General features: G+C 40.2%; 1 protein-coding gene across 1 annotated transcript in view; it reads left to right on the top strand.

Moving 5' to 3' along the window:
* Positions 1-26,446, top strand: part of mertka (c-mer proto-oncogene tyrosine kinase a) — a 66,432-nt gene that overhangs the window by 16,972 nt on the left and 23,014 nt on the right. The window contains exons 5-8 of the mRNA XM_036573629.1: positions 15,255-15,341; positions 15,479-15,594; positions 16,162-16,345; positions 21,760-21,905. Of these exons, the coding sequence (XP_036429522.1) occupies positions 15,255-15,341; positions 15,479-15,594; positions 16,162-16,345; positions 21,760-21,905 (533 nt within the window). The remainder of the gene's footprint in view (positions 1-15,254; positions 15,342-15,478; positions 15,595-16,161; positions 16,346-21,759; positions 21,906-26,446) is intronic.

Below are 26,446 nucleotides of genomic sequence, written 5' to 3'. Positions count from 1 at the left end.
TGTATCCCTCCACCATGAATGGAGTTTCAAAGCTATATTTTATGCCAAACCTTACCTCAAAACAGTGTCTCAGTCATCAGGCAGTGAATTCATAACCATTTCATGTAGGAACGTTCTGTGAGGGGGCTTTTAGAGGTGGACGTCTGGTTCCTATCAACAACCCAAGTGAACAACTCTGTAAGCTTCTCTAGAACGGAGCGTATCAAAACACGCTCGGTTCGGGAGGCAGAGTGGCTCAATGACAAAGCAGCAGTTTGTTTGCCTCAGGAACAAAGCTGAGGTGTTGTGCAAGCGGGACCTGAGGAGTTAAAGGGCACATTTTTGCTTTGTTTCACCATTTGTGCGAGAGAGAGAGAGTGAGAGAGAGCAGGAGAGAGAGTGAGAGCGGGGGAAGGGGACAAAGAGAGCGAGGGGGGCGAGAGAGAGATTAGCAACACAAAAGAGCTCATTGAGGCCGCGGCCTGGCGCTGAGAGGCCAGAGGAGGGCGAGGCAGCGGTCAGTAGATCCCATATGAAAAAAATACATACTCCCTATATGCTGTATACTGTAATGTATGAAAATGGCCAAAAAATGCATTTGCTAAATATATATTTTAAAATGCATTTATTGTTATTGTTTTTTTCTATTGTATATAATTTCACCAAAGCTTACAGATGTATACCAAATCAGATCATAACTGCATTTTCACAGAGTATCAATACCCACAACACTCACTTCTGTCCTGTTAAAGGATCATTAGATCAGATTTAAAATGAAGATACTGGAACACAAATTCATTTCTAAAGGTATCAGACAGTGAAGAGCATCAGACAGGATTCTGGATATTTTCATGCATTTTCAAATGGATTTGATAAACACATTTACATACATTGATTTTAGTATGGTACATTTTTATGTGGATTTTTTAAATAAATGCATTTTAAAATATATTTGGTTAATATGGCAAAATATTCTGAAATACATTTTAGTGTTTGGAATGTATTTCAGCATCAACTGCACTCTGTTTGAAATGTATTTCAAATATATTAAAATATATGTTCATATATTATTTTTTTATATGGGGATAGCAGGTCGCTCTCAACACCCACAGTAAAGGAAACTGGTGGCATAACTCTGCTGTCCTCAGGCTGCATTAGAGGCTTAGCAAACCAGAATAATGAGTCCCACCTTCCTGCAGCCAAAGGCTTCACTGAAAATGGGCTATTTTGTTGTGTTTACACTGGACGCGTATCAGCATCTTCAGAAAAATCCCCTGGAAGGAATCTGAGCCTAAAGTTTTACACTGAACCTTTTTTGGTTACAAAGCATCCATATAACAGGCAGTCAGCAGCAGGGCTGTATTTCTCTGATGCCAATGAAAATACTACAGAACGTCCAGCCGTCATGGGCAAAGATACCACATCCTTTATTCCACCTTAAATAAATAAAACTTAGCTCTCCTTCGATCACCATATCAACACAGCTGCAGGCGTGTTTTTGAGTAATGGCAGCGTAGAGCTGGGCGATATGGCCAAAAACGTTAGCACGGTAAACAAAATTCATATCGTTCGATATCGATACATATCGCGATAAATGTCAAATCATGATTTCTTTCACGTTTGAAGGCTGATTTTGCTCCTGGGTGGTTAACTGTGGTTTAAACTGTCACTTATGGTCCGATCATGACAAACACTCGGCAAACAGTGGAACATTTCACTAATCTGTCTTGGGACAGTGGGAGAAAGTTTCTGAGCTGTTTTTATCAGCTGGAAAAGCACAGCTGCAATTTTTGTAATAGTCATGATTTAATAAAGAAAACAGATTATTTTAGCTGTCTGGTGTCGAGCGCTCGGCTACCCCGCTACAAACGCTAAACAAGTGGCCAACAACAGCGCTAAACTCTTTAGTTTCTCAACAACGTCAACTCGGTTCGGTCGTCGCTGCTGTCACTCCTACCACATCCATGTCAGAGCAGATCACAGTATTCAGACACCAGCTAGACGGCTGGGTTTCTCTATGCTATCGCGGTAGTTTAAGGGGTGAACCGCAGTATATCTGACGTTTTAACACCGCTGAAGTTGTTAGGATGTACAGTAAGAGGTGAGTTCACCGTAGGTCAGTACAGTTACACCACTGACCTTGTCACTCACACTCGGTCACAGGAGAACAGATCGCCGGTCGCTCCACTCAGACAGGGAATGTATAACTCCACGTTTCAGCCGTTGCTAAAGTATATTTGGCGACCCTTTTTTTACTCGTGGCCCCCTCCCTCTCTAATCAAGTCGAAAAACTCAGAAGTGCACCCTCTCCTGGCGACAGCAGAGTAGTGTCACTTTCCTTGCAGTAGAAAACGCCACCAGGGCTTTCGCTAAAACGTGGAAGTGTGAAAATGGTGTATTATATCGAAAATTTATCGAACCTGTCTTATCGCTCTATCGAGGAAAAGTTATATCGCGATACTTATCGTTATCATTTTATCACCCAGCCCTATGGCAGCGTGTAAACTAGGGGTACAGGGAAAAAATCGATTCTTAGATGCATCGCGATGCGGACGTGAACGATTCTGAATCGATTCACAAATGTCAAAAATCGATTTTCTAAATATTTAATTTATAACGTAACGTTGACGGAACGCAAAAGGCGGAACTGTCGAAGTGTGGAACTGCAGCGCCCGGACAGTCTGTGGCGGCACATAACAAAAACACCACTGAGTGAGTGAGAAATCTGACCGGCTCCCTCTGCATTAAAGCCAGGTTAGGTCAGGAGTCACAGCACAAATGATAAGAAGAGCCATTTTGTCCTTTAACATGAATCAAACCAGCTTGGGAGCCACAACATTTAATGTCCAGTATGTCTCAGTGTGTGATGATGTCCTAGTTTAGGCTAAACAATATAAACGAAAACACAGATTTACTTCGCTCTGCTTTAAGCTTTAATAGCCGCTTTCCTCTCCGCCAGAAAACCTTTCCTCAGAAGTTGATCAGTTAAATGTCTCTCATCGTTTGACTGTTTTCCGAGGCTGAAGTCGCTCCTTATTCTCCAGCTTCTTGTTCAGATTTTCCCATTCCACCTTAAATTCTAACTGAGGCGCCGAATGTAAATGCAGCACCATTTAAGGTGGAACGGGAGAATTTGAAAGAGAAGCGACTTCATCTTCGCCACTTTTTACTGTTTGACAGTCTCTCGTTGCAGATTTAACGTACCAGGAAACTGCGTTGCTTATAAATGCGAATACCGCATCGCTGCTATGTGACCCACAGCCTGCACGCCGGTTCTCCGTCGTTGCGAAACACGGCTTTCGCGCTATGTTGCACACGACCCGTCTCAAAGATACTTTACTGACACAGCGCCCCCCCCGTCTCTACAACGAGACCAAAACCGAAGTTATAAAATCACTAAAGAAAACGGGTAGAATAGCTGTAACGCGCTGCGTGGACATCTACTGCCACTGGATCTTATTTCACCGTAACTGCGCATTTTATCACAGATGAGGAGCAGCAGCGTCTCGTGCTCCAAACAAGAGCAGTGAATAAGAGCCTTCTAGTTCACTTTCCACATTACCTCCATTTGTTTTATTAAAAAAGAAATTGGAAGGAAATTCATTATGGATCATCACAAATACTTTGCTTTAAAACTACCAAGTCACTTTAAATAACAACACTGAGTCACTTAGTCACTTTAAAATGTATATTGTCTCTATATTCTGTATTTTGTGTATATTTTGTGTATATATAATATGTCAGTTTGTTTTTCTTGTATTTTTATTTTTACTTATTTACTTTCTGTAGAGTGATTAGCTGAGCCTCACACAAGCATTTCAATGCATGAATGTCCTGACATGTTGTGCAAATGACAAATAAACTCAAAACTTGAACTCGAAACTTGAGCTCACACAGTGAGAAAATATAAATGCTATATAGAAAAAAAAGATGCATCGATAATCGTTTTATAATCACATCGCAGCCTCTGAATCGTAATCAAATCGAATCGTGAGGTGCCCAGAGATTCCCACCCCTAGTGTAAACACGGCGCAAGCCAGCTCCGCTGATTCTGATGATGCTGAGAAATTAGCTGTGCTGAGCTGAGCTGAGCTGCTTCCCCACGTTGGGTATTTTTTACCGCAGCATGACGAAGATATAAATTTAGAAATGTATGAAAAACATGCATTCATGAGTTCCGTGATGTAATAAAGCACCCAAAATAAAAAGTGAAAAGAGAAGAGCTCACGCTGAACTTCAAGAAGTGAATATATTGTGAAATTGAATAAGAAAAAAACCTTCTGAGAGGTACACACTTAAAACAGATGGTTCTTCGAGGGTTCTTCAGTAAAGAAAATGGTTCTGTATAGACGAACACGCAAATGAACACTCATGAATAAAGGGTTCGTTGCATCATGAGATGGTTCTTCAGATTGAAGGAGAATATGCTGTGTATGGTTCTGTATAGCACCAAAAAGTGTTCTGCAATTGTTATGATTTCAAACTTGTAGAACCCTTTTTGGTGCTACATGGAACTCTTTTCAAAAAGGTTCTACATAGAACCGTCTGCAGCACATTCTCAATCAATCTGAAGAACCCTTTCAACATGCAAATGGATCCTTGATTGTTCACAGTTCTATGTAGAACCATTTTCTTTACTAAAGAACCCTTGAAGAACCATCCTTTTTAGAATGTACAGGAACATAAAAAGGAAGCGAATTATTGTGGGATTCAAAAAAAGTATGATTTTTTAAAATTTATTTTATTTCTACATGACTGTTTTCCATCCTCTCTGAATCTCTCAGATTTAAATAGCCTGTTTTTGTTACTGTGCCGTATATATGTAAATGATATATGTAAATGAGCTCTGTTCTGATTGGCCAAAAGCGGTCTGGGCTGAAACACTCCTTATAACTTCATTGTGAGTGGGCGGGGCTAAACTGCTGTAGGCTGAACAGGCGTGTGTATATATATATATGTGTGTGTGTGTGTGTGTGTGTGTGTGTGTGTGTGTGTGTGTGTGTGTGTTGGTTTTCCTGACATCACAGAAAACTGAATTGAAAACTCCAAATTTTCTCTTACACTGACTGTGTTTACATGCACTCAATAATCCGATAACTACAGAAAATCAGATTTTTAATTAGTTTTTCGCACACTGTGGGTCAAAGTTCCCTTCCTGCACAGGGGCTGTTACATAATGTACAAACACAGACCGGAAGCTGTCGCCGTGCGTTTTCATTCACAGCCTAGAAGCGAGTTTTGTTTCCTGGCCTGCCGGTCAGCATGTGTCGGCTTTTGGCCTGACATTGTAAGTGCTTACTGAGGACGGACTGCGGTACGATAGAAATCATATCCCACTCTGAGCGTTCCCTGAGTTCAGACTTTAGAACATACACTCTTAAAATAAAGGTGCTAGAGGGGCTTCCATATAGAATTCGTTTGTTACATCGTGGTGTGTACTGAAACAGAACCAGGTCAAGTTTTTCTGACTAATATTGTGTTACTGCGATTTAAATTGTGATTATACAGGTGATTCAAAAAGATTCATCCCGTTTCAAAATGATTTATTTCACTTATTTCACTATTTCTGTAAATCATTACAGAACAATGCAGTGAACTGTAAATGGTTTAAATGAGCTTATGTAATTTTGATGTAATGTAATTGTACAAGGTCTCAGTCTGAACCTCCTCCAGCTGTACAGACAACATCAACGCCATAGTCAAACTCATCCCATACTGGATTGAGCATGTTGGGTGTCGCTGCACTCACGGCTCTTTCAGTGCGATTTCGGAGATCATCCAGTGTTGGGGAACCAACAACGAACGCTCTGAGCTGTTGGAGCTTCACTGACCACACTGAAGTGTTTAAAAACTCCAGCAGCACTGCTGTGCCTGATCCACTCAGACCAGCGCAACACACACTAACACACCACCACCACGTCACTGTTACTGCAGTGCTGAGAATGATCCACCACCCAAATAGTACCGACTCTGTGAGGGTCCATGGGGGTCCTGACCACTGAAGAACAGGGTAAAAGGGGGCTAACAAAGTATCAGAGAAACAGATGGACTACAGTCTGTAACTGTAGAACTACAAAGTGCACCTATATAGTAAGTGGAGCTGATAAAATGGACAATGAGCGCAGAAACAGGGAGGTGGTCAGAATGTTACGCCTGACCGGTGTATGTACTGAACTAACAAACACATGAAATGAGGAACAGGTGTGTGTAATTAGAAGATAGGCGTACTGGAACGGGGATGGGTGGATTTCTGAGAGTCCTGTGTCATGTGTTGCAGCGAGGGGTTCTGGGAAACGTAGTCCTGAGCCACCATGTTGGCTGTAGGCTCAGCCAGAACAGAGGAAGGCGTGACAGCTTGAAGGCGTCAGGGTGTCCTTCTCAGCTGCCTTGGTTGCAACGCTTGCCTAACAGAGCAGTCTTCAGCGCACCACTGTTTCCTTTCAAATAAACGTTTTGCTACGTTTTGTCGGGGCTGAACGCAGAACCTACCGAGAACCTACTGTAACCAGAACACATTGTAACAAGCCTGACTTCGTAACAATAGAAGAACCCTTTTACGGTACTATATAGAAACATTTTCAAAAAGGTTCTATGTAGAGCCATCTACAGCACGTTCCCCATCAATCTGAAAAACCCTTGCAGAGAAAGCTTTATGCATGCAAAGGGTTCTTTGAGTGTTCATGGCTCTGTATAGAACCATTTTCTTTACTAAAGAACCCTCTTAGAACCATCTTTTTTAAGTACGTAGCAGAGGTAGAAGGTTCCTGAGTGTACTCATGTTAAACTCTAGGAAGGAAATTATATTAAAATTTCAACAGGCCGTTTGATGTGTTCACAGTGTGTAATTTGTTTCCCCAGCATTGCAGACCATCTCAGACTAGAACAGGTCGTATACAGAGTGGGTTGAAATGGAGGTTCTCCAAAGCCAATAATTATAGACCACCAGTTACAGTGTGCACGTACGTCGTGGCAGCTGAGCAGCCTCCAGATCCCCTCAGCCTCTGAGCTCTTACCAGCTGCCTCCCCTTGTTGTTTCTGAACGGCGTCTCTGCTCGACCACGTTTGTTTTTGAAATAGCTCCACCGCAAATGAAATGAAAGTTTGGGGCAAGCTGTGTTTGGGCCTTTCCTACTGCTGATTGTGCCTGAGTGCCACCGTACTTACTTAATGGGCTGTGGGTCTCCTGAAACCGCTCACCAAAATCCTATTTCTTGGTTTTGGCTGGAGGCTGGCCATGTTTGCTGGAGCTTTAAATAGAACTCACTCAAAACACATTCGCTTTATGAACCTATAGAAGTTTCACTGGGACCTTTCTGCTGTTTTGCCAGATATCTCACATCAGAGTGTAGAGTATATTGTGTAGGGTACAGAGTGTAGAGTATAGAGTATGTTGTGTAGGGTACAGAGTGTAGAGTACAGAGTGTAGAGTATAGAGTATGTTGTGTAGGGTACAGAGTGTAGAGTACAGAGTATGTTGTGTAGGGTACAGAGTGTAGAGTATAGAGTATGTTGTGTAGGGTACAGAGTGTAGAGTATAGAGTATGTTGTGTAGGGTACAGAGTGTAGAGTATAGAGTATGTTGTGTAGGGTGTAGAGTGTAGAGTATAGAGTATGTTGTGTAGGGTGTAGAGTGTAGAGTATAGAGTATGTTGTGTAGGGTACAGAGTGTAGAGTATAGAGTATGTTGTGTAGGGTGTAGAGTGTAGAGTATAGAGTATGTTGTGTAGGGTACAGAGTGTAGAGTATAGAGTATGTTGTGTAGGGTGTAGAGTGTAGAGTATAGAGTATGTTGTGTAGGGTACAGAGTGTAGAGTATAGAGTATGTTGTGTAGGGTGTAGAGTGTAGAGTATAGAGTATGTTGTGTAGGGTACAGAGTGTAGAGTATAGAGTATGTTGTGTAGGGTGTAGAGTGTAGAGTATAGAGTATGTTGTGTAGGGTACAGAGTGTAGAGTATAGAGTATGTTGTGTAGGGTGTAGAGTGTAGAGTATAGAGTATGTTGTGTAGGGTACAGAGTGTAGAGTATAGAGTATGTTGTGTAGGGTACAGAGTGTAGAGTATAGAGTATGTTGTGTAGGGTGTAGAGTGTAGAGTACAGAGTGTTGAGTATAGAGTATGTTGTGTAGGGTGTAGAGTGTATAGAGTATGTTGTGTAGAGTACAGAGTGTAGAGTACAGAGTGTAGAGTATAGAGTATGTTGTGTAGGGTGTAGAGTGTAGAGTATAGAGTATGTTGTGTAGGGTGTAGAGTGTAGAGTATAGAGTATGTTGTGTAGGGTGTAGAGTGTAGAGTATAGAGTGTAGAGTATAGAGTATGTTGTGTAGGGTGTAGAGTGTAGAGTATAGAGTATGTTGTGTAGGGTGTAGAGTGTAGAGTATAGAGTATGTTGTGTAGGGTGTAGAGTGTAGAGTATAGAGTGTAGAGTATAGAGTATGTTGTGTAGGGTGTAGAGTGTAGAGTATAGAGTATGTTGTGTAGGGTACAGAGTGTAGAGTATAGAGTATGTTGTGTAGGGTGTAGAGTGTAGAGTATAGAGTATGTTGTGTAGGGTATAGAGTGTAGAGTACAGAGTGTAGAGTATAGAGTATGTTGTCTAGGGTGTAGAGTGTACATTGTAGGGGTAGGGTGAAGTGTTGGGGCTACATGACCCTCCAAACAGAGAGACTTACTCCAAACACAATGATATGAGAAAAAAAGAAAAACCAGCAAGATGGAGAACAAGAGACCAAAGAAACACACAGATGTGAGAATTTTCTCTGTTAAAAATTATGATAACCACTGTATTATCTTAGTTAAATGTTGTTTCAGTGTATTTTGTCTCTGTAGCTAGTGCTAAATTTCCTGTTCCACCTTAAATTTCGGAAATGAAGCTGGTGAATATCTGACTTCAGCTTCATATCACTGAAGAATTAGGGGTGGGTGATAATAAATAATTGCCCCCCTCTTTGAAGTCATATGATGCCCTAAATGTAACTAAAGCCCAGCAGTGAGGAGCTGAACTTTACCCTCCTCTGCTGTCACTGCAGACTGGCAGGGTCGCCTACAGAGCAGCGCTGGTAGCTGTTAATGAAGTGATGCTCTTTTTATTTGAGGCTTCTCTCATTTGGTAAGGTTGGAAAATGCTGTGTTCCTTTGCAGCAGTCAGTGTTCTATGATATGACATTAGGCTAAAACAAATGTTTGGATGCATGTTGACATTAACCCATATCAGCAGAAACTTGAAAAAACATCAGCATGTTTACTGGTTACTGCACTAAAAATATCTGCACTTTATACCTTTTACTGCATTTATAACCCTACAAATAAGTGCAGTTGTCTGTAATGCTGATTCAGGGGGATCTAGTCCTTATTTCTGCATTTTAAAAATGTTTATCTGTCAGCATCAGCAGATACAGCGCTGTGCAAGAGTTTTAGGCAACAACAAAAAAAAAAAAGATTTAAAAAGCTTTCAAATTGTGCAGCGCATTTATTTGCTCAGAAAAAATATTAGAATTAATGCAAATAATATACAATACAATAATATTGATATAATAAGTGATTTTATAGATGTCGGTGTGTTGATTTAACCGTTTCCTGCCCTTTCCTCGAGGAATTTGTTGTCATCATCCAATATTTGGTTTATCTACACAATACTTCAATCAATGTGTTAAATCTGCGCTTTGGCTGAGAGCAAGGAGGTGAACTCTGGAACCAGTTCTGTGTTCTTTAAGCTTTTTTGCTTTTTTGTATTTTTATATTAAATTAAATTAAAATTATTAAATAAAAAATTAAATTTAAATTACTATTTTTATTATAATTATAATTTTAAATTATTCAATTATTTAAAATTAAATTAATTTTATTTTTCTGTCTATTTATATTCATTTTTATTTATTCTGATGATATTTGGTGATTGTATACACACAAATGCACTGACTGTCCAGATAAAGGGTTTAAAACAGTTTGTAAATGTGCCTAAAACTCTCTCAGTGCTGTGTGTACATTAAAAATCTCGGATATCAGCATCGGCCCACAATTCCCACATCAGTGCGCTCCCACTAAACATGTCAGCCGCGCTCGTTTCGTCGAGTGAGGCTGTGGTCGTGGGTGTCTGTCTTCTCAGAGCAGGAAAAGTGAACTCATGATCACCTGCAGCTGAGCACGAGCGGTTTGTGTCACCCAGACATGCCTCTCATCTGAGCTTTCAGACATTTTGATATCCAGCCCTCGTAAACAGTCGAACAAACAGCTTCCTGTTAACTCCGCCAGGGAACGCAGTGTGCCCTTTGTGACAGCGTTTCCGAGCTGCACAGTGGAGGGAAAAAAAGGAATAAATAAACTGGCACAAAAGGGATATTATGGCGATGCCGTCACTTCTTTTGGCAGGCGTCTGTCAGAGCGGGGGCGCTGACAGACTGGTACTGTGTGGCCATGCTGGAACCGATAATTCCAGAGGATCCCAGTGATTCGGTTTGTCCACTTAACACAAAGACTCTGGCTTTCATCATCATCTGTCAGTGCAGGGCTTGTAGAACCCAGTAATGTAATCGTTTCCCAGTAATGCAGTTTAGCACTGAACTCGCCCAGTAATGTCATACAATGTCTTAAGTGATATTCTGCTCATATTTTACTGATAATGTAATACTTTCTTACATTATTGGGTTTGTTCAAGATTCAGGATATTTTGTTGTCATTGCACAGAGTGCAACGTAACTGGGCAGCAATCCTAACGATTACATGAGGAATAGAGCAAAAATATAAGCTAATATAAAATATAAAATGCAAGATGTTAAAGGAGAGACTATATAATTTAAAATAATAAGAAAGGAAAATAAAAATATTAAATATTGTAAAATAAAATGATAAAAAGATTAAAAGGGGTGGATATAAAAGAGTGTAGCAGCTGTGGTTTTCACATGAGGGTATTGCACATATGTGAACGGCAGTGTTTCTATTTAGACAAAGCAGTTTAATAATACATATGAAGTGCAGATGAATGTAAACATCTTTTAATATCCCTTGAATATGTTTTGGAAAGGTGCGGATAGACACTCCTGTGTTGTTAGTGCCTGGATGGCAGTGTACAGTGTCAACGTTGGGCAGTGTACAGTTCCCTAATTGCATATTGGATCAAGTTAAAGGCAACATTTTATTACATTTTTGGGCTCATTATATTATTGGGAAATTACTCCAATATTGGGTTCTGCAGGCCTCAGTGTGGTGTATTGCCCGGTGCCCTGGCCACATTAGACACATTAGAAAAGGTGCAAGGAAATCAAAGAACGTTTCTCTACACATCAGTTTGAATAAGAAGCTGGCGAATAAGAAACGTGATTTACTGAGAAAATCATTACTGCAGTCAGAATTTCTCAGGAGGCTTCTTATTCACCAGCTTTCCAGTTCCACCCACTGGTCAGGACTCCCCAGTCACATGATACCACCAACAGCATTGGACAGCTGACTGCGCTTGGAGGAGAACACTAATCACCGGTTCTGTCACGTCAGACGCCTGAGCTGACTAGCATCACACTGAGTGATGGGGGGAGACGGGGGGCCATCCTGCCCACCCAGAGAGAGCGAAGACAGCTGTGCTCTCTTGGACTCCTGGCCACAGACGGCTGTTGCATCACTGGGGATCGAACTCATGATCTCCTGATGACAGAGACAACACTTAGACGGCTGCACCACTCGCCAGCTTATTCAGGTTTTCCATTCCCCTTTAAATGATGCTGCAATCACATTAAATGGTGCCCAGCAGCCAGACTGTAACTGCAGCACTGTTTAAGGTGAAACATGCACTTGGAATAAGAAGCTGGCAAATAAGAAGCCACATTCAGCTTCAGCCTCTTTTCCACAACACTGTGCAAAAATATTTATCATTTTCCTTCTCAGACGCTCTGAGATTAAGGATGTCTTTCTCAGGAGTGCCCTGGCCAAGATAGGCAGCAACAAAAGGTTCCCACAAAACAAATAACACATTACATAACATAAAACTGAAAAATCAATAGTCAGTAGTAAGTAATCATTTAATCTCCGAGCATTCTGAGTTTAATCTCCTACACGTGTTGGATCTGAAGAATTGACTCTTTTCAAAGCGACTTAGCATGACTGGCTGTCGCTGCAGACGCATCCTTCGGTGCTAAAAAGGTCAGGTGTTGCTTTGAAAAAGAAAAAAACGACATAGAAACGAGCAGAGATTTGAGCGCAGTCAGCTTCAGTGCATGAAATCAAGTGCCAGCCTGCCAACACATCATTCACGTATCATTTACATGAAGCATGCAGATGTTTCAGCAGCGAGCCAATAAAACGACAACATTCAGCAGCTCCTGAGCCAATGGCTGTGCTTGTAGGTGGAGTTTGAGGTGCGCTGTTCCCCCTACTGACCAAATATTATAGTGTTAAAATTACGACGCCTGGAAAGAATAAAATGTGAAATAAACTAAACATCTTAAGATTGTAGAATGATGCGATTGTGGAGTGTGATTATTTTTCTAATATATCATATAGTATAAAATAAGCATCATGTAAAGTGTTTTTAAATGGAATGTGGAATGGCTGCAGTCATCTGTATATGAATGTGCATGTAAAATAAGTACGTCCACTCTTGTACTGGATTGCCATGCGCACAAATTATTAGTATTATTGTTATTATCCGTTTTTATTATCCTAATATTGGTATTGTAGATGATATTGACAATAGCTTTGGTTAGGCATTTTTTCAGGTTGTTAACCTTTGTGCTCGACTTGACAGACTCCTATCAGACCTGAGTTTGATCACACAGATGAACCAAAGACGAAACTGATGAAGAAACTGTCCTGAAGTCTCCTACAAAGTGATTTAATTAAATCAGTGGACAGTACAGATTTCTATGTGAGCCTCCCTCAGTGTAAGTGATAGGAGGGGAGATTAATGCGTGAGAGGGGGACTTGGTTGCTTACATTCTTTGTGCAGGCTGTTTAATCTTCCCTACAGATTTTGAGTGATTTCTCACTGAGTCAGGATTATTATGGTTAAGCTCTCCCTGAGGTCTCTTAGTATGAATGATGTTTAGAGTATCGTTTTTGAGCTGCTGACAAAGGAATTGGAGATAGGAGGAGACATAATTAGAACAAATATAATTCTGTAATAACAAATCTAACCTGAAACGTCAGAATTCTGCCTGTAATTTAAAGTTGTGTGATAACAGAGGCCACATGTAGTCTAACGGTTGCATACGAGCTACCTGGACCTAAAACTGATAAACTATGGAGAATTTCGATGGGGTGGTCCTATTTTAATCGACGTAACTTTTCTAGCCTTAACAGTAGCTTTAGCGGCCGGAGACTCACAGACCAATCTCATGCGTTGTAAATATCACACGTGACACTACTCAGCCAATCAGATCTGTGCATTACGATGACTCGAGTGGGAGACGCACACACAGGGGAGGGACAAGGCGAGAAACAGCAGTCGGAGAAGAAAGTGAGTCAGAGGGAAGTTATTTCACATGGCGTGATCTAAAAAGAGAAACTGACAATAAATATTGAAATATGACTGAATTGTACTTTATTTGATTTGATATTCAGTTGTTGACTGTATAAGATGTTGATATACCTACTAGGCTACTTCAGTAAACAGTATATGGCACTAAATCATGATGCATTTAGATATTATGATGTTCTGGACCTTTGCTCGAGGAAATTTTCTCTAACTGGACCTTATTGAACTTTAATTAAATACCCCTGCTATACAGGGTCTTGGCAGGGGAGTCCCAGTTCTCCCATTAGAGTAAAGGGACCCACCATAAGAGAGACTAAATTGAGCTTGGTGGGCGTCCCATGTTATTTCTTTAAATAAATTTGAATTTTCTGACAAAATGAATGTCCTCACACGAGGTGACCATCTTCTTTTCTACATGTGAATTCATAATGGAACGGTGCGCTCTAGAGCACCGAGCCGCGTCACTCTGGGTAAAACTGGAGAGCGTTAAAGCTCGAGTGCATCTCAAACTGCTGAAACAGAGTTTTCATTTCAAGCTGTTTGAGATCATGTGATGGGTAACGTTCACACTGTTGCATCATGCGATGAGACGTGTTTTTCACAAATACAATAAATACTGGACCTAAGGCTGGGCAGTATATATCGTTAAACCATAACAATACATATCATTATTGTGATAAATTATGTCACCATTCAATACAATATGCTTTTCTGATCATATTGTGTGGATCGTCAGTTGGTCAGACACTGACTAACTGCATGTTTCATTATAAAGAGAGCAAAATTAGTCCTGTTTATCTGGATTTAGTGACAAATACTGAATAAAAATCACTGTGTTCACAGTTTTTGATAGTATTTGTTTAAATGTGCAACTCAGTTAGTTTTGTCTATAATATGTGCTTTTAGTTCACCTCATACCACTCAGTGCCTGCTGTCTTGTAAATACAGTGAATCTGTCTCATATGCCATGTAAACATAGATATACTTTTATTCTATTTCTCTTGTACTTTAACTCATGTCTGAATTTATTTCTATGTTCTATTTTTATGCATAGTATATGTAGGTTTATGTGCAATTATATGTCTTGCTACTGAAACACTGCAATTTCCCTCCGGGATCAATAAAGTTCTATCTATCTGTCTGTCTGTCTGTCTGTCTGTCTATCTATCTATCTATGTAGCTCTACTGGCTCTTTTTTCTCTGTTCCACCTGATCAGATGTTTGAAAAATAATTATTCTGACATATCGTGTATGGTGAAGATTTCATGAAGTATTGCAATATTATATTTTTGCTGTATTGCCCACCTCTAACTGGACCAGAAAACTGTTACTTACTCATGGGAGCCACCAAACCTGAGTGAATTTTAGCATGTTGACCAGTAAGCAGTTTTTTAAAGAGAAAATGTAGTCTAATAAGATGTTATTACATCTAATAGATGAAATTTGACAGAAAAGTTCATCTTTAAAATTATGTAATAATACAATACAACACAAAACAAACAAACACTGGATAATTGGAATTGCTGTCAGTCAGTACTCACAGTTTGGCCATCTTACTGGTGTGTTTAACCCGTTACCAAGCCATGTGCCCAACGGTGGCCGCAAAGTTGTATTACACACTATAACCTAAGGAAAGTTCCATTAGTTTGTATTGAAGTCCCTGTAGTTCATGAATAATAAGCCTTAGTGTGTAATAAGCCTGGAATGTTAAAGGGTTAATACCACAACATAGGACACGATGATTGTCACGCGCTGATTAGGAGCATTATGCATTGCTGATTGATCACTGATCTGGGGTCATTTCTCGTGTGTTCAGGTCTGGACGCGCCCACCCAGTACAGCTGTGAGGCGCACAACGCTAAAGGAGTCAGTGTCTCCAAAGAGGCTCACATCAACATTAAAGGTAGGATGGAATTCACCTGCATTCAGCTAAAACAGAGAAACCATGAACCAGGGCTGCATCTGAGAATCTCAGTTGGTTTCGCGAGGTTGTGAAAGCCTCAGCCAGTTTCATGTCACGTAGTATTATTATTATTTCAGGACTTCCTGCCAAGGTGTCAAAGGTTACCGTGGTCAGACGCGAAGCAAACAAGCTCGTCTTGAACTGGAGTCCCGGACACGACGGCTTTTCTCCTCTCACTATGTGTTACATCACGGTATGTGATTCATTTAAGCCAAAAGTGAATCAATAAAGTTTCTATCATGCTGTTTTAAAGGGCCCATATCCTACATTTTTCATGGTAATTTGTTCCCTTGAGCTCTACTTATCACATTTGTGTGGCTTTATGAACCATATTTAATTTTTCACATGACCATTTTCCAACCTCTCTTTATCCCTCAGAATTAAACAGGCTGTTTTTGTTACTGTTACTGTGCATTTAAGGGCTGATATATGTATATGAGCTCTGTTCTGATTGGCAGCCCTCAATCTCTAAGCAGTCCAGACTGAAACGCTCCTTACAACATCAGAGTGAGGGAGCGTAGTAGGCTGAATTGGAGGATATATGAAAACATGTTGGGTTTTGTGACATCACTAATGAGCTTTGCAGGCTAATTTCCATACTTTAACATGTTTACAAGTTACATCAAACTTTTTGACTTCAAGAAAGTGATACGGACCCTTTAAAAAAGAAAGACAAATGAGTGATGTTGAATGTTTAAAAACAACAACAAAAAAGTTTTAGAGATATTTTTAAATGATGTCTGTCTTGCATGTGTTTCAGGTGAGGAAGCTGGACAAAGAGGTGGGCAGCCTCACTACAGTGCTCAGTGTCATAGTCCCTCCGTTCTCGTACAACATTACTGGCCTGAAGGCCATGACCTGGTACAACATGAGCGTGTCCTGCAGCAATGAGATCGGCCCCTCACCCCCCAGCGCCTGGGTCCAGAGCAACACCACCGAGGGAGGTGAGTGTGGAGAAAAGTGGTTCAACTCATAAACATCAAAAAAATTCTATTTTTAGCTATTTATCCATTAAATATGAAATCCATATGAACAAAAAGATCGTTCTACCTCGGCATGCAGTGAAAATATAAACATCTAGTCAGCTATTTCAGTGACAGTGGTCAAGCGTTTGGCCAGACCAATCACAGAGCTCGATTTAAATATTCAGGTAGGATGCTTTATTTTACAAATAACTCATATCAATAATATTTAGCATATTTTAAATGATTGGTTTGGTTAAATGGCTGTATTGTGTAGTTTTACGGTTGAAAAAAAGAAATCAAAACTGACGGCCCCCTAGCTGTACCACCTCCGCACACTTGGTGGGGGGGTGTACAGGTTGAAAACCACTGCATTCAGACTGTAGAGTATATTCCGCCCAAAAAAGCATTATATTTTATGGCAGGATGCGGGTTTCGCTCATTCCGCCGTGGATCCTGGATCGAGTTCAGAAATGTTCAGCTTCACTGGACAAGCTCCACTCATCATGCGTCACTTTTCATGAGGTAACCGGTTAAAAAAGAGGGTAAAACTGAACCTGGAGAGTGAATGAGGGCTCTTTTACTCACATTTGTGATTTAAAAAGTATTCAGCGTGAAGATAAGTATTAACTGACTGACTGTCCTGTACATTGTTATCAGAGATTTGTTAAAAATATTGAAACATATTAAAATACTCAGCTCTTTAGCTGGTGAGAGGTTTACATTAATGTAGATTACACGGTGCTGTGTCTCTTTGCTGGCTGTGGGGTTCAGGGCACTCAGCTAATGTTCTCATGGGCTAGGAGTGGGAAGAACAGAGACTACCAGTTTCTGTAGTCTATTTACTGTGATGTGGTGTAGAACTTCCTGCCCATAACAGCACCTGTGAAGATCTGCTCCCTCTCCACTGTGCAGAAGGTCTTACAGGTGGATTTCTCACAGTTAAGACGCAGATTGTTTTGCGGAAATCGCTCTGCCCTCTGAACGCAGCGTTAGGTGTTATTTTGGTACATTATTTGGCAGCATCCCAATTATTTTTTGACAACTGCAGCCCTATTTTTAGTCTTAGGCTTAGTCATGTGTAGCGATCGTTAACGTAAGGGTGATGATGTTTTATCATATTGTGAAAAATGATGTCACAGTATTCCTGTCTGAGTATATCGTGAATATTCTCGACTCAGGCTAGTTTTACATCATTTTACATTATTTTACAACATTTTATCTTATTTATTAGGTTACTATATTGTTGTAAATTTTTAAATGGTTTATTACTACGATTATTATTACTTTTTAGCATTTATGTTTTTACTAATTTACTTCTCAATCCCTTTTTTCTGTATTGGCTTGGCTACATTGGCTGTGTTTACATGCAAAGATTTTCTCCAATCCGATTAAATACATTAAATACAGATTAAGACTGAAGTGTTTATCTGCTCACTCTACTCAACAGTCTAATGGGAAATCTTCTTTTACATGCTCACTACAAGTAACCAGATCCAAAATGACGCGCAAGCGTGGAGAACCACTTAGTGTAGACGTTACCATGACAGCGAACATCACGTGGGTCCAGTCAGAGTGAGATGAGCAGCAGTGAGCAGTGCTTGTGTTTTTATCTGCTTTAAAATGATGTCAGACTCAGGAAAACGTCCTTCACATGTCCTTATTAAAGAAGGGCGAGAGGAAGACGTCGTGTTCTGAGACACATAAGCTGGACGTCCGTCCCACCGCCGTCTTTTAAAGATCAGAGCATAAACTTCGTCTCCTCTGCAGACCAGTTTCTGCTCCGCCATGTTGAACGGTATAAACTTTCACTATGACGCAACGAACATGATCAGAACGGACTTAAACTTTCCGATAGGGAATGTAATCAGATACAGGCGTTTACACGGATATTATTCTTCTATTTAACGGATTATTTACATGATTACCCACCTCGAACAGTCGGATAGAAATTGTTTTCCAAATGGCCTCAATCAGACTAGACTCTTCCGATTGAGGTGTATATATGGACGTATTCTATTCTGATTGGGCTATTAGTTGGAATATTAACGGATTATTAGGCTGCATGTAAACGTGGCTATTGTAGATGAGGATCTCCCTCAGTGTACTCACTCAGTGTTGATTGATTGATTGATTGACTTACAGAACACGGTGTGATCCATTACACAGACAGCATAACTACTAGGGATGCACAATGATAGTGGAATCATTTCAGTATCAGCAGAAAAAAATGATCAGCAACAGAAGAATGTCCAGGTTTGATATTTTACACCGATTTTTGATGTATTTTTTGAACTCCAGAAGAGCAGAGGGTTTAGGGGACGCTGAGTTGCTGCTCTAAAACCTCTGCATTGTATTCATTTGAGTCTTTTTACTGCATTTGTAGCCCTACAGAAATATTTGTTTCCCTGTACTGCTAATCCAGGCAGATGTAGTCCCAATTCCTACCTTTTGTGAATGTTTGTGTATTGACATTGTCAGATATGTACATTACAAATATCAGATAACAGCATCAGCCCATGCTTCTCATATTGGTTTAATAATTATTCCTGTTTAGTTGGATTTATTACAGCACAGTTTTAGGCAGTATTTTTAAATGTAGCACTACTGCGGCTTGATTTGCTTATTAACTTAATCTATCAAACCACAGAAAAACTCAATATCGCGATATGTTGTGTTATACAACAGTTAGTTCCGGCTACGCAAGCTGATTGGTTGAGAAGTGTTCTAACTGTGCTGTTATTTCACCACAACATCACAGGTTTTTCACAAACACTGTATCACTCCGCTGAGACGCCCTTGCTAAGCAACGACTTTGACAGCTGTAGGAGACGCTCAAGCCATTTGAACGTTTTTACTTCTTACTTTGCCACAAACAGAAAATGGACACTTTTAAGATCACATTTGACCGACAGCCGATTTGGTCAGACTCTGAAGATGAGACGACACTAAATTCCCAAACTGTCATCACCACTGAGCAGCTTTTCAGTCGGCAGCTGTGACAGAAGAACAGCTGAACAACCTGGAATCAGCCAGAAATGAACCCAACACCATTCGCCAAACTAAATGGGCTGTAAGATGCTTTACAGACTGGCTGGAACAAAACAACATTAATACTGATCTGGCAAAAACTGACAAAACTGAGCTGAACTTGATATTGTGTCAGTTTTACGGCTCAGTCTGTACTTTAAAAAGCGAGGCTTACAGCAGACTGTGCAGCGAGTGGGCGGAGCTCGGTACTCTGACGTAGCAACAAACTGCTCGTTAAGGAACTATAATTTGGTGAAGGAACTGCGAACATTAAAACATATTAAACGCCGCGTTCACGACCCAGTTTATTAATTTATTACTGTATTTATTTAACTGTTGTATTAAAGCAGTAGAACACTCGAGGAGTGTGTTATCGCCAATAACATCACGGCTGTGATGATCTACGGTGACCAAATCACAGCCGTGATGGTATTTTGAGATAACACACTCCCTCTCGTGATCTATTGCTTAAATATATCGTACTGTGTATTGTGAATATGCCACGTCTACATTAATGACTTCATACATATTTAGACAGACATTATGTTTAAATGAGGCATCCTTAATTAGTTATCAAGAATTATAGTACTCCACCAAAAGTACATCTATTTAAAGCACTTCTGGTCACGCATCTTATTTGAAGGAGATAAATACTGCGCTATGATTCAGAGGAGTTAATGATGGTCAATGAGAGAACAAACAAAGCAGTTGAGGAAATGACGTGAAGGTGATTCCTTCATTAGTTATGAAGTCGTGTTCTCTGTATCGCCGTGTTTTTCCTGAAAAGCGCTGTGGGAATAGGAGTGGTGCTGTAGAGGAAACGTGCCTTTCCTCTCAGGCGTGTTCAGCTGATGTTTCCTCCGTATTCCTACAGGAACAGCAGAGACATGTTTTCAGCACTTCAAAGATGCGCTGTCATTTTCTGCCATGTGGTCCAGAAGCTTGAGTTTCATTAGTAGCATAAACTGGTGTGGATTTCTGATCATACGTGACGACGTAGCAGACACTGTATATCCAAACACAGACATTTACTCATCCAGCACTTCTTCTGAAATCAGCATTATAAAACAGGAATTCCACTGAATTCTTATTTAATGCCGTCATAAGATCTAAATAAAGTAATTCAGAGTGGTTTGGTGTGAAACGCTCTGTTCTAGAGAAACTTACCAAGTCAGAACTGTTCACAGTGGTGGTGATAGGAACCAGACGTCCACCTCTAAAAGCTCCCTCACAGAAAGTTACTACAGGAAATGGTTATGAATTCACTGCCTGATGACTGAGACTCTGTTTTGCAGTCATTTTGATCTTTTTGGCCTAAAATGTCTTTTTTTAAATGGCAACACAATCCAAAAAAAATTGAGACAGGAGAAATTTAAGACATTAAATGTTCAGAAAAGGTTTAACGTGGTGACGCCTTCACACTTGGGTATAAACGATGCATAAAGGGAAGGCCCAGTCCTGTATGAGCGAGGATGAGTCGAGGCTCACAAAAAATCCATCAGCGTATCAATAAGCGATTGCAAGGATTTTAGTTGTGTCACCCTCTGTAGTCCATAATAAAAGATCCAGGAAATCCAGAGAAATCTCTGTGTGTAAAAACCACTACTGAACTCCAGTGACCAATAGTTCTGAGAAGATTTTGGCCTTTTTTAAATGGTGGAGGGATACATGCAAAGTGTTGTGAGGCAAAATAGTCCCCAAAGAAAACTTACTGTTTCGGATTTTCCACTATTTTCCATCATCAACATTTCATATAAACTCAGAAGACTCGTGTAGGTTCACTGGTGGTTCTGGATAGTAAATAAAATGTCTATATCTGTGTTGTAGTCATGGCGACCCCTGGTTCCTATCACCACCACTGTAAAGACATCTGAACCACTTTACACCAAACTACTCTGAAAGATTGATTGATCTCAATAACTGAATTATGCAGAAATTTTTTAAATAACAAAGGGTTTGTCCCCCTTTGCATGCCCTGAGCATTAGTGAGGTCAGGTACTGATGTTGGATGGTCAGTTCTGGATCACTCCAACTCATCCCAAAGGTACTGGATGTAGCTCCGTCACTCCAGAGAACACAGGTCCACTGCTCCACAGCCCAATGCTGGGGGGCTTTATGCCCCACAATTGGCATTGGACATGGTGACCTAAGGCTCATGTGACCTCAGGCTGCTCCAAAGCATCCCATTCTATTGGACGGTGCTTTTCTACAGAGATTATACAAGCTGTTTCAGCAGTGGGTGACCTTAGTGTAGCTGAATTCACTCATTAGATGGTCTGTCTGGACACTTTTGGAGGTCATTATAATGTCAGTTTTAATCCTATGGCTTTAACTTGAATGTTTGACTTCTTCTTCATTGTTCTCAGTACCTTCAGTGGCCCCTCAGAACGTGAGTGTTCATGTAAATGAGTCCATGCTGGTGATACGATGGAAGCCTCCTCCTGCCGACAAGGTGAACGGAATCCTGCAGAAATATGAGATCAACATCAACGATGGGAAACACATGAATAAGGTTAGTTATTATAAATCGCTGTTGTCGGAAGAAAACCTTGTGTCTCCAAAATGGTGACTTTACAGGAGAAGGAAAAAACATACTTCACTTTTAATGTAAGTCAATGGAACCAGACTTCTTTCCAAGTCATTTTGGGTGATTTATTTCAGTCCATTCATCATGAAATCTGCATACAGTGTAAAAGGTAACAAGTATTTTCAAACTATGTCAAAAACTGAAAAACCTTAAAAAATAGAGATACAAGGTTTTCTTCCAACAGCAGCGATATACTTTATTTTTTTGTACTCTAGAGAGTTTGTGTAATGCAATTTATGGGATTTCGCTACAAGGTAATTATTACTGAGGGAGCTCTGAGTTCAGCCAGTTACAGACGATCATTTGCTGTTGGACTTTTACTGGATTGAAATTGCAGATCTAGACAGGAGGATCACTGAAAAGAACGACTCAGCGAAAAATCTAATTTCCACAGTTTTCCTCTTATTCCAGATGTGGTCAAATGGCTGACCAATGTTTGGAGTCCATATTCTGCTTCTTAATTTAGAACCAGAGCAGCGAGGCTAACATTGCTAACAAACACTACAACTCAATAGTCACCAAAATGGTTTCTGTAACAATACATCCCAAAATTTCTCTCAAACCACATCCACGTCTTTATTAAGGCAGCGCAGACTTGTAGATGCAGTTTAGGACACAGTGTGATTTACTGTGAGCTATAAAACTGAATGAAACAGTCAGCAGCCACTTCAGACAACAGTGTCTGTCTCTTATTTACACAAACAATTTGAGCTTTTTGAGTGACTGTTGAGTTCTAGCATTTCTTAGCAACTCCAGTTCTAAAGAAGCACGTTTTGGACTCCAAACATATCTTGGCTGATCAACTACATCTGGAGGAAGTGGAAAACCTGGTAAATTTGATCTTTTGCTGAACTATTTCTTTAAATTATGATTCTTCCCTAAGTTAGTATAACTAATCGTCTGGAATAAGGGATGCAGATCTAGCTGAAAAAAGATCTCAAAAAAGTTGGGTCAGTATATGAAACGCAAATAAAATCAGCAGTGATTTGTAAATGTACTTTGACTTGTGGTTAAACGAAAAAAGTAGAAAGACAAGGTATTTAATTTTTTATTTAGTTTTTTCTAAATATATACGCTTATTTTGAAATCAATGCCTGCAACACATTCCAAAAAAAATGAGCCAGGAGCAATTTACGACATTAAATGTTCAGCAAAGTTTTTAAAGAGGCGACACCATCATGCTTGAGTATAAGGAGCATAAAGAAAAGGCCGAGTCCTGTATGAGCGAGGATTTGTCGAGGCTCACAAAAAACACATCAGTGTATTAATGAGCGATTGCAAGGATTTTAGGTATTTCACCCTCTGCTGTCCATAATATTATCAAAAGATTCAGGGAATCCAGAGAAATCTGTTGGTAAAAGCCAGGGCTGAAAACCACATCTGAATGCCAGTGACACCTCAGATGGCACAGCATCAAAAAAACTGGCTTAACTATTTGTTGGATATCACCAGGAATATTTTGACCAACTGTTCTAAATAACTGTCTATTGCTGCTTCCACAAATGCAAGTTAAGACTGTACTCTGCACACTGGAAGTCGCATATCAACAGCGTCCAGAAACGCCGCCGATTTCTCTGGGCCCCAGCTCATCTGAAATGGACTGATGCTCAGCGGAAGCGTGTACTGTGGTCTGATGAGTCAACCTTTCAGATTGTTTATGGAAATAATGGAAGTCGTGTTCTCTGGGCCAAAGAAGAAAAGGGCCGTCCAGATTGTTACCAGTGTAAAGTACAAAATACAAATAGCCGCAGTCTATTTTGGGGGTATTAGTGCTCATGGCAGGGGTAACTTGCACATCTGTTAATCAGGATGTACTAATCACTGTTTTTATTGATATTTCACATGCTGTTCCTGCTTTCCTGGAATTGGGTTTGTAGATCAGTAGCTTGTAAACAGATTGACCCGTTGTGTTTTGCGGTGATCGGTAAAAGAGGTCAGAGTGTCATACACTGCTGTTTTATGCACTGTGAGGAACAAATGAATCACACATGCTAATGTTGTATTTTAAGACGGCATCGTATTGTTAAACGGAAAAGGAGGGATGGACTTGGACAGATCAGCTTCCTCCTATTATAGGACTCTAATAGAGTTCCGGTAATGAAAAGCTTCAGACATGGATCCAGTGTAGCCTCTCATTCTGTTATGACCTTTAGAGATGGCACTGATCCCAAACTCGGGATCAGTATTGCACTAGCAGAAAATACTGGATCAGACGTTGCAGGAAAAAAGAACAAATATGATCGGATTCTTTAAAAAAAAACAACTTAAAATGTGACTGAATTACTTGTAGCACATTATAGCGTAAAGGAAAGGAAGGCAGATCATATGGTAACAGCTAGTTAAACATTATATTAAAACTAATCTATGTTTTATTTTATTTATAAATTGTTGTGAATTTGAGTGCATTTTTAAAATCTTAATTTTTCCTATATGCATTTGTTCTTATAAGGCTGTAGAGTGTTCAGGTAAAACAAGCTCTTACTAAAAAATAAAGAATAATATTAAGAAAGATATGCATATGACTCTTTCTCCTGGGAAAGGGGATGCCATGCACCTTTAAAACTCATTTAAAATACACATTTGGACCTTTGCATAGATGCGATGTCACAAAAAGCAACACAATTACATATACCCTCTTATTCAGACTGCAACAGTTTAGCTCCGCCCATTCATGCTGAAGTTATAAGGAGTGTTTCAGCTCAGACTGCTTGAATGAAATACAATACAGAACAGCCAAACAGAACATCATAATGTCTAACTTGTATTATGATTCAGTGCCATATACTGTTTACTGAAGTAGCCTAGTAGGTATATCAACATCTTATACAGCCAACAACTGAATATCAATTCAAATACAGTATAATTCAGTCATATTTCAATATTTATTGTCAGTTTTCTCTTTTTAGAGCACGCCATGTAAAATAACGTGTGATGCGTTGTACGTATCACGTGTGATATTTACAACGCATGCAATTGGTCTGTGAATCTCCCGGGCCTCTAAAACTACCGTAAAGGCTAGAAAAGTTACGCCGATTAAAATAGGACCACCCGTCGAAATGAAATAATTCTCCATAGTTTATCAGTTATAGGTCCAGGTCCGCATAGGAAAGCGTCTGGGTCCGGACTCGGACCACGGTCCGCCTGTCCGTGACCTCTGGGATATAGGATGGAAAAGGGTGTGTGGCATTTGTTACATAAAACCACACAAAAAGTTTGAGCAGAAAAGAAACGAAACGTTGAAAATGGGCCCTTTAAACTTTTAAAACGCTACTTTTAAAATCTCTGACTCGTAGTATCTAGTCATTTCTTCTACCATGTATAAGAACCAAGTAAGTGACCTTCTGGTCTGAATAAGTGCAATCGTATTCAAAAGTTTGGGCACCTTGCTGTAAGTCCGTGTTGTTGATTGTCTAAGTGAAAAGAAGTTAACACATCGGCCCAATCCCCTACCCCTTGTTTTTGAGTGTCACCTTGTCCCTTGGCTGTGGTTAAAATCTACCCCTACGAAATGGGACGACCCATCAGGAGCCTGACACGTCATCAGTAGTCGTTGGTGGCTTTTATGAGTTTTTCCGGACATTTCCAGTATACCAGTAGGCGTCCTTTTGCGGTTATCTGAAGCAAATCGGAGAAATGTTAGAAAATGAAGACGTCTTTAACGCCCGGGAATGCTGGTGGATCAGTCTGTGGTACGTAGGATAGGACCCCTAGACGTCAACACACAAAATGGAGGTGAAGGGCTGAGTGGTAGGGGCGAGGGGTGAAATGGGACTGCGCTGTCCTCTACAGAGGACACTCTTCTGCACGTTTTAATGCACAATCACTGTATTTTTTTGCTGAATTTAACACATTGGAAATAAAATGAACATAAACATGGCCTGGGCAAAACTTACGGCACATTTTTTATTGTATGTTTTTTTTTCCAATGTATAAAATTCAGCAAAAAAATAGAAACTGTGCACTACATTTGCAGAAAACTCTCATTTTTAGGTGTGTTCTCTGTAGACGACGTGTTAAATCAATAAAAACATAGAATTTGGTCAAACTTTTCCATACGACTGCATGAGTCCAGGCTACGTTCGTACTTTTCATCCATTGACCGCCGTTTGTTTTGCTTTTATCTCAATGTTTCTGTACTTTCCTATTGATGACCAGCTCCTCCTGCATCCTTCTGCTTTTGAAGTAAATAATCAGTGGACTTGTCCTCTTCACTCCACAGGAAGTGATACTGTTTAGCATAAACTGAAACTTTCTGATGGCTGTCATTTCATAATTGGAAAGTACCTTCTTTTCGCAGCAAAGTTTAGCTTTGATTTCCAGTCACCTGGACATTTCGCAGCTGCAGTCGCTTTGGGGAAAAGGGAACATGCTTCAAATGCTAGTTGAGCACTTTTGTGTAGCAAACAGGGAAAGTATTTACTGTCCATCAAGCCTTTTGCTTGCGTTTGTGGTGAATGACTCCTGCT

Source organism: Colossoma macropomum, unplaced genomic scaffold (genome assembly GCF_904425465.1).
Source record: "Colossoma macropomum unplaced genomic scaffold, Colossoma_macropomum, whole genome shotgun sequence".
NCBI classification, from domain to species: Eukaryota; Metazoa; Chordata; class Actinopteri; order Characiformes; family Serrasalmidae; genus Colossoma; species Colossoma macropomum.
The sequence above is the reverse complement of the archived record's forward strand: the minus strand, read 5'-3'. Positions and strand labels throughout refer to the sequence as shown.